Source organism: Hippocampus comes, unplaced genomic scaffold (assembly GCF_001891065.2).
Source record: "Hippocampus comes isolate QL1 unplaced genomic scaffold, H_comes_QL1_v1.1 scaffold1717, whole genome shotgun sequence".
In the NCBI taxonomy this organism is placed as follows: Eukaryota; Metazoa; Chordata; class Actinopteri; order Syngnathiformes; family Syngnathidae; genus Hippocampus; species Hippocampus comes.
Window position 1 is genome coordinate 2,985 of NW_017805476.1, and position 8,896 is coordinate 11,880.

Sequence of the window (8,896 nt, forward strand, 5' to 3'; positions counted from 1 at the left end):
AAATATAAAGAATCGTACGCAAATCCAAAGTTTAAACATGAAAATTGACATGACCAAACCTTTTGTGTTTGTCTTCATGGGTCTTAAAGACGTCCGTGAAGACGCTGGTCCCAGGCAGCAGGAGCCAGAGTACCCCGACATTAAGGAAGAAGTGGAGGATGAACAGTGTCCCTACATTCAAGAAAAGGAGGATGAAGGGCACACTCACATCAAAGAAGAGGAGGAAGAGCACCTCCGTTCCAAGGAGGATGAAGGAAAGCCTCCCTACATCAAAGAGGAGGAGAAGGAGTACATTTGCAAGTTGCTATCGACTGGTATCCCTTTAAAAAGTGAAGATGAGGGGCAAAGTGAACCGAGCAGAGGGCCGCGGCCTCAAAGCAGCAGAATTTCAAGTCAACACACGACAACAAAAGGTGATGGAGGCCACTGTGAAGGGTCACAAGTGAACGGCGTCTTAGGTATGCTTCCACCACACCGCACAGCACCATTGGAGAGGATGGTGAAATTGGCTCCACCACAAATTATTTATGGCTATACATGATAAAATCAACACCACATTGTTAAAAATAGGGGCATCCAGAGGGAATAACCCCAAAAACACGCAAAACTCAATTGTAAGTCTGATCCTCGGTCAAATTTTCAATGAACACATTTGTCATCTCGATAAAGTTTTGTGGCGACACGGTGGAAGACTGGTTAACATGTCCGCCTCACAATGCAGAGGTGCAGGCTTTGATTCCGGCTCCAACCTTCCTTTGTGGAATTTGCATGTTCTCAATTTCACTCAACTATATTTATAGAGGACTTTAAAACAACCCCTGCTGTATCCAAAGGGCTGTACCTGGAACGAAAAGAATTTATGCAACAGCAAAGACAAACAAGCAATGCTTCTGGAAGCAAAAATGGCAGTGGATGCCCCTTTTTATTGCCAAGCTAAGGGAAATTCCGTCAAAATCTTAAGATGGACCCCTCGTCAAAGGTGGCGTGGACGGCAATAATGCCGTGGCGCTACGCAGGGAACTAACGACTAGTATCGGGCATGGGTCGACAGGGTCCAGGGCCACGCCACGACAGATTAATTCCTTGCGTTCGGGAATGAGCGGAGCTCAAAGCGTGTTTCGGTTCCTATTTTAGCTTCACCAGCTGAACGCTGCGTATGCCGCCACGGTGCTTCCATGAAGGGCATGTGTGAATGTGGAAGAGGTCAGCCGGTGTGTATGCCAGAAATGGAGGCTATGTCCTCTCACCGCCGCCATGCTCCAACGTAGCTGAACCTTCGATGTATTGTTGAAAAACTAACAAGAATTTTCTCCCACACCACGTACTGTATATGTGTGATCCACCATGTGTGCCCTGTGACTAGTTCAGGGTGTACCCGCAATCCATCCGAAGTCATCAGGGATAGGCTCCAGCATACCTACAGCACTTGTGAGGATGAGCAGATTAGAAAATGGATGGATGGAAAACGGTTTTGTCCCTGGTCTTTCAATAACATTTATTTTTGTCTCAATGTGGCCAAATTAAATCACATCAGCTGGCTAATAAACGTTACGAGTCTAATTACCTTTTTCATGACACTAACCTTAAATTACAATTAACCACAAGTACAAATATAAACAATAATCTGTCATGTAAAGCTACAGAATTCACTTTGCCAAACCTTTTTTCTCTATTTTCTTATCTTGAAGATATCAGCGAAGATGTTTGTACTGGATGGCAGGATCCAGAGTCCCCCCATATTAAGAAGGAAGTGGATGATGAAGAGCGCCCCTGCATTCAAGAAAAGGAGGAGGCAGACCCCCGTCTCATTAAAAAGGAGGATGAAGGGCACACTCACATCAAAGAGAAGGAAGAGCTGCTCCAAACCAAGGGAGATGAAGAAAAGCTTCTCTACATCAAAGCGGAGGATGAGGAGCAGAATGTATGCAAGTTGTCTTTGACTGCTGTCCCTTTAAAAAGTGAAGATGAGGGCCAAAGTGAAGCGAGCAGAGGGGCGGGGCCTCCAGGCAGCAGCTCATGTCATCACGTGACATCAGAAAGTGATGGAGGATCATTTGCAGACGGTCTCTTAGCTCCACCATCGGGTGGTGAAGACATGACTCCATGCTCTACTGAGACTGATGATAAAGCGTATGAAGGTGATATGACACGTGAAACTGACAAACGCTGGAAATGTTCCCAGTGTGGGAAAACTTATGCTTGTGCCAGCAGTTTGAAGAGGCATATGATTTGCCATTGTATTGAGAAACCTTATCCATGCTCAGTTTGTGGCCGAAGATTCTCTCAGAAGGGAACCTTAAAAAAACATATTAGAACACACACTGGTGAGAAACCTTTTGTCTGCTTGGTGTGTGAGCAAAGATTCTCCCGGAAGGAAAGCTTAAAATGTCACACAAGAACCCATACTGGTGAGAAACCCTTTGCCTGCTCATTGTGTGGCCAAAATTTCTCAGAGAAGGGACACTTAAAAAGACACATTAGAAGACACACTGGTGAGAAACCTTTTGCCTGCTCAGTTTGTGGCCAAAGGTTCTCTGAGAAGCGAACCTTAAAAATACATATAAAAACGCACACTAGTGAGAAACCTTTTGCCTGTTCAGTTTGTAACCAAATATTCTTCGATAAGGAACAATTAAAAATACACACAAGAACCCACACTGGTGAGAAACCTTTTGCCTGTTCTGTTTGTGGCCAAAGATTCTCTCATAAGGGACACTTAAAAACACACACAAGAATCCATACTGGGGAAAAACCCTTTCCTTGCTCAGTTTGTGGTCAAAGATTCTCCGAGAAGGGAAGCTTAAAATTACACCCAAGAACACACACTGGTGAGAAACCTTTTACCTGCTCAGTTTGTGGACAAAGATTTTCTCAGAAGGGAAGCTTAAAATTGCACACTAGAACACACCCTGGTGAGAAGCATTTTTCCTGCACAGTTTGTGGTCAAAGATTCTCTGAGAAGGGAAGCTTAAAAAGACACAAGAACCCACACTGGTGAGAAACCTTTTGCCTGCACAGTTTGTGACAAAAGATTCTCTCTGAGGGGAAGCTTAAAAATACACATAAGAACCCACACTGGTGAGAAACCTGTATCCTGCACAGTCTGTAGCCAAAGATTCTCTCACAAGATATCTTTAAAGCGTCACAAAAAAAGACATCGGTGAGAAAACCTTTTCCTGCTCAATTCGTGGCCAAAGCTTCTCGTAGAAGTATCAGGATGAGAATCACAAGCGTGTTGGTGAGATGAGCAGTCATCAATTACGTTTTGGCCTCTCATCTGAGCAGACTTAATCAGTTCTTGCGCCAATCCATCAATTACGTTTTGGCCTCTCATCTGAGCAGACTTAATCAGTTCTTGCGCCAAGGATGGCTGAAATCAATGCAGCGTCTTGCAAGGGTGCTCGAATTCTGTTTTTTCTTTGTTGGAGTGAAATAACAAGTGAAAATGTTGTGAGTTGTCGTCTTGTGAATAATCTTTTTTTGTTTGTTTGTTTGTTTTGGTTTTGAGATTTTGTTTTACTTAAGTTCATGTGTTGGCTAGGATTTATACATTTTTATTATATGAAAAATGTCTTTCTTTTCGCATTGTTTTATTTCATCGTGTTGAAAAATGTGACATTGTGGATGAGTAGGTAGTTAATTCATTTTCATTTGTACGTTTTCAATTTGCTTTATTGCAATTTTTTTATGTCTTCACAATATAATGGCTTTTGTGTTAGTGCTGTCTTATATAATCATGTCTCAGGTAACAGTTTAAAATGTATGACGGCAAATAATTATGTGTTTCTGAGTCTCACTAAGTATCTGTTTGTGGTGAGTGACCATGAGGAAGTGAAAGAGAAAAGGCCGACACGGCGCAGAGAGCAGAAGATCGCATGGACACATCATAAGCGCCCACAGTAGAGGTTTTGCATTTAGCGCGATGATGCGCACATCAGATTGCTCAGCGGACAGATAAAAATAAAAACAACATCGACAAAGTGAAACACAACAATCGCTGTGTTTAAACTAATTCACGGACCAGCAATATCATAATGTCACACATGATTAGCATCCTGAACGAATGTGCCCATTCGATCAAGAATTTTTGCCATAAAAGTGCAATAAATCAATACACAGGCGTATATTGCAACTTTATGCTTTTCCCAGGTACACTTATTCATTCTTACCACCATAAGTGTTGACAATTAGCCCTTGCCTTTAATCATTAGAGCAATACATCCCCTTTGTCCAATGTTTAGTCATCCATCTATTCTCCAATCGCCTGCGTGCACACCAAATCTTTTGCGAACGTTCCGCCTCGCTTGATTCATGATGATGACGCCATCTCTGTCGCAACTATGTGAATTCGTACAGACCAAAATACATACCATCAGGTGTGCCAACCCCCTCACTCACCAAAATCGACCAAATGAGTGGATTTTAGGGGTGCATGCACACTTCCCGACGCTCCAAACGTGTCATCCACCATGCATCCGCATCCCACCGCATCAACTGCATTGACTTTATTTTTAATCGCACCACCAGAAATGATTGCAACTGATTTGGTGTGCACATACAAGGGTCGTGGTTCGCACTGGAGCGGATTCCAGCCGTCTGTGGGCAGGAGGCTGGGCACACCCTCACACTGGCTGACAGCCAATCATAGGGCACACAGACAAACAATAACACTGAGTGACAATTTGGACGCAGGGGTCAAATGAGTTTGACCCCCCCGAGGGGGGGGTCAAACTCATTTTTACCTGGGGTCAGTGTCAGTGTTTTTCTCGGACAAAGTTAAAGAAATGACTCGGCACACAGGGAAAATTGTCTTCAAGATCGGCGGGAGGGATCTCTGAGAGCGAACGACGGTAGTTGCCCCAATGATCAACACTCGAGCTCCCTTCCCACTGTCAGGTTTATCCAATTTGACTCTCAGGAATAAAACACAAGGAGGAGACAGGGGACTCAATTCTGGTACCAGAAGGAGTCTCCTGGAGGGAACGAGGAGAAGCGTTCGGTTTCAGTTCTCGGCACGTCTCCCCTTTCTTCCCCTCATTTATTGGGAAACCTACTACATAGGTGTGTCCAACCTAAAGGGCGGGGGCTGTTGGACACACACTGAACTTGTTTGACTATGTGTGTGTATGTGAGTGTAAATTACGTACATGTGTGCAATTGTTACAAAAACAACACGTTGCAGCTGGTGTTGATGGCTCCATTCACTGTCCAACCTTGCTCCTGTTTAGTCTTAACACTTATCTCTTCCCAACCACATCCTCGGAAAGGTGGTTGCGTCCCTAAACTTCCACACGGTGCACTAAGCATTCTTGATGATAAATGTATTATAAATATAATACAAAGGATTAGAAATGTGAGTACATCATGATTAATATATCTTTATTAGGAAGCATAAGCGTTCTTCATTGCAGGCATAGTCAATTAATGATTGCAGGCATAAGCGTTCATCTTTGCAAGCATAATCAATTTATCATTGCAGGCATAAGCTTTCTTCTTTGCTTTATCATTGCACGCATAAGCTTTCTTCTTTGCGAGCATAATCAATCAATCAATCAATCAATATCAAAATAACAATAATAATATTAATAATAAGCGAATGTATGATAACTAAAAATAATCAATCTATCACCCAGGAACTCTAAGGTCGCGCCGAGTGACACAGGGCAGTTGGCTAGTGTGAGGGGCAGCTGTGGTGAAGGATGTTTCTGGAAGTCCACGATCTTCTCTACTGTCTTGAGCGTGTTCAGCTCCAGGTTGTGTTGGCTTCACCAGAGCGCCAGCTGCTCCACTTCTTGTTGGTACGCAGACTTGTTGCCGTCTTTGATGAGACTGATGGCTGTGGTGTCGTCTGCAAATTTTATAAGTTTGACGGCTGGGTGTGTCGAGGTGCAATCGTTCGTGTAAGTGGGAGAACAGCAGTGGAGAGAGGACGCATCCCTGCGGGGCTCCAGTGCGAGTGGTGCATGTTGATGATGTTGACCTTCCCAGCCTCACCTGTTGCGTACGTTCCGTCAGGAAGCTGAGGATACACTGGTCGATCGGAGGGGACACACTAAGCTGGAGAAGTTTGCAGGGGAGAAGTTGCGGGATGATGGTGTTGACTGAAGATCTAAAGGTCCCTGGTTCAATCCTGTGCTTCGGCATGTGAGGCACAGAAATGTTTTCTTTGTTGTGATTACTGTACTACGATGTGTCCTATCACTCGCTGGTGTGATTTTGGCCGATAAGATCCCATGAATTGACTGGGGAAAAGGCCTTAGTTAACTCCACAAGAGGCCGAAATAGCTCAGTTGGGTTCGCGTTAGACTGAAGCCCTAGAAGTCCCTGGTTCAATTCTGGTTTTCGGCATCTAAGGCATAGAAGTAATTTCGTTGTTGTGATTCTTTTACTGCAATGTGTCATGTGACTCAGTGTTGTGATGCGGCCACTAAGATTCCATTGATTGACTGGTGAAAAGGTAGCTCGTTAGGTGGCTCCACAAGAGGCTGATATAACTCATTTGGTTGAGCGTTAGACTGAAGATCTAAAGCTCCCTGGTTCAATCTTGTGTTTCTGCATGTGAGGCACAGAAACGTTTTCTTTGTTGTGATTACTTTCCTACAATGTGTCCTGTGACTCGCTGTTCTGATTTTGGCCGATCAGATCCCATTAATTGAATGGTGAAAAGGCCCTAGTTAACTCTACGACAGGCCGAAATAGCTCAGTTGGGAGAGCGTTAGACTGAAGATCTAAAGGTCCCTGGTTCAACCCCGGGTTTCGGCATGTAAGGAGCAGAAGTTTTTTCTTTCATGCAATTACTGGACAACGATGTGTCCTTTGACTCACTGTTGTGATTTTGGCAGATAAGATCCCATTAATTGACAGGTGAAGAGGGCTTAGATATCTCCACAAGAGGCTGAAACAGCTAAGTTGGGACCGCGTTAGACTGAAGCCCAAAAAGTCCCTGGTTCAATTCTGGGTTTCGGCATCCAAGGTATAGAAGTAATTTCGTTGTTGTGATTCTTTTACTACAATGTGTCATGTGACTCAGTGTTGTGATGCGGCACTAAGATTCCATTGATTGACTGGTGAAAAGGTAGCTCGTTAGGTGGCTCCACAAGAGGCTGATATAACTCATTTGGTTGAGCGTTAGACTGAAGATCTAAAGCTCCCTGGTTCAATCTTGTGTTTCTGCATGTGAGGCACAGAAACGTTTTCTTTGTTGTGATTACTGTCCCACAATGTGTCCTGTGACTCTCTGTTCTGATTTTGGCCGATCAGATCCCATTAATTGAATGGTGAAAAGGCCCTAGTTAACGCCGCAACAGGCCGAAATAGCTCAGTTATGAGAGCGTTAGACTGAAGATCTAACGGTCCCTGGTTCAACCCCGGGTTTCGGCATGTGAGGAGCAGAAGTTTTTTCTTTAATGCAATTACTGGACAACGATGTGTCCTTTGACTCACTGTTGTGATTTTGGCAGATAAGATCCCATTAATTGACAGGTGAAGAGGGCTTAGATATCTCCACAAGAGGCTGAAATAGCTCAGTTGGGAGAGCGTTAGACTGAAGATCTAAAGGTCCCTCGTTCAACCCTGGGTTTTGGCATCTAAGGCACGGAAATTATTTCTTTGTTGTGATTATTTTACTTCGATGTGTCCTGTGACTCGCTGTGGTGATTTTGGCCGATAAGATCCCATTAATTGATTGGTTAAGACCAAGTTAGTTAAGTCCACAAGCGGCCGAAATAGCTCAATTAGGAGAGTGTTCGACTGAATCTCTGAAAGTTGATGGTTCAATCACAGGTTTCGGCAAGTAAGGCACAGAATTCTATTCTTTGTTGCAATTACTGTACAACAATGTGTGTGTTTGACTCACTCGTCTTCTTTTGGCCCCAAGAATATCCCATTAATTGACTGGAGAAAAGAGCTTAGTTAACTCCACAAGAGGCCGAAATAGCTCAGTTGGGAGAGCGTTAGACTGAAGATCTGAAGGCCCTTGGTTCATACCCGGGTTTCGGCATGTGAGGCACAGGAATTGTTCCTTTGTTGAGATTACTCTTCTCCAAGGTGTCCTGTGACTTGCTGTCGTGTTTTTGGCCGATAAGATCCCATTTATTGACTGGTGAAAAGGTCTTAGTTAACTACACAAGAGGCCCAAATCGCTCAGTTGGGACAGCGCTGGACTGAAGGTCCCTCGTCCAATCCTGGGTTTCGGCATGTGAGGCACAGGAAACTATGCATAGATTTAGTTAAATTATACTGAGCAAATTTGGTTACATGATTTTATATGATGAAATTACACATATATATATATACACATACACACCGGGGAGTCACCAGGGCCGTGGCTCACTTCCAGCCGAGCTATGGCGACAACATCTACGCTTGCAAAGAAGCAGCAAGGAAAATGATCAGCAGTGCCAGAGAGGTGATTGCCTTAGTTACGGATTCCTTGACAGACCTGGATATCTTAAAGGATATATATATGGATAGCTCAGTTGGTAAGGCATCGGTTTGGCGTACGGGAGACGGTGGTTCGAATCCCGCCTGGGCGGAAATGAGCACATAACACCATCCAGTGTGGGTCCTTGGGCAAGATCCTTCACACTATGCCGACCTCATACAATGATGAGAGACAATAAAATGAATGACATGCCGGCTCAGACGTCGCCCGGCCAAACAAGGTCTGCGTCAGGTGCTGGGACAAAGCGGAGATGGGCGAGATGCGATAACATGGCTCTCTTGGAATGCTACTACTCAAGCAACCCTAGTCAGAGGGGTTACATGCAGAGAATGCAGGCTGAATGGTTACTTCGAAACCCACAGTCACGGTTGACCACGAAACAACTAGTAGCTCAGTGTTCCAACATCCACAAACGGCAATTGCTGTCACAACTTGAGATTGACGAGGTACAAC

The 8,896-nt window shown here is 44.3% G+C and overlaps 1 protein-coding gene and 4 non-coding genes across 6 annotated transcripts; all 5 read left to right on the forward strand.

Moving 5' to 3' along the window:
* Positions 1–55: 55 nt before the first annotated feature.
* On the forward strand, positions 56–3,117 carry LOC109519151 (gastrula zinc finger protein XlCGF57.1-like). 2 transcript variants are annotated; one of them, XM_019875530.1, is made up of 2 exons: positions 56–458; positions 1,689–3,117. In XM_019875530.1, exons 1-2 carry the CDS (start codon positions 77–79, stop codon positions 2,996–2,998), a joined length of 1,692 nt encoding a protein of 563 aa, XP_019731089.1. In that variant the 5' UTR covers positions 56–76; the 3' UTR covers positions 2,999–3,117. The 2 variants fall into 2 exon arrangements, with proteins under 2 accessions (XP_019731089.1, XP_019731090.1); XM_019875531.1 differs by having other exon boundaries at positions 1,364–1,803.
* A 3,572-nt stretch (positions 3,118–6,689) lies between these two features.
* trnaf-gaa (transfer RNA phenylalanine (anticodon GAA)) lies at positions 6,690–6,762 on the forward strand. The gene has a single exon. It is a non-coding gene; the product is annotated as a tRNA-Phe (tRNA).
* Positions 6,763–7,307: 545 nt separating this feature from the next.
* Positions 7,308–7,380, forward strand: trnaf-gaa (transfer RNA phenylalanine (anticodon GAA)). The gene has a single exon. It is a non-coding gene; the product is annotated as a tRNA-Phe (tRNA).
* Positions 7,381–7,512: 132 nt separating this feature from the next.
* trnaf-gaa (transfer RNA phenylalanine (anticodon GAA)) lies at positions 7,513–7,585 on the forward strand. The gene has a single exon. It is a non-coding gene; the product is annotated as a tRNA-Phe (tRNA).
* Positions 7,586–7,926: 341 nt separating this feature from the next.
* On the forward strand, positions 7,927–7,999 carry trnaf-gaa (transfer RNA phenylalanine (anticodon GAA)). The gene has a single exon. It is a non-coding gene; the product is annotated as a tRNA-Phe (tRNA).
* Positions 8,000–8,896: the final 897 nt, after the last annotated feature.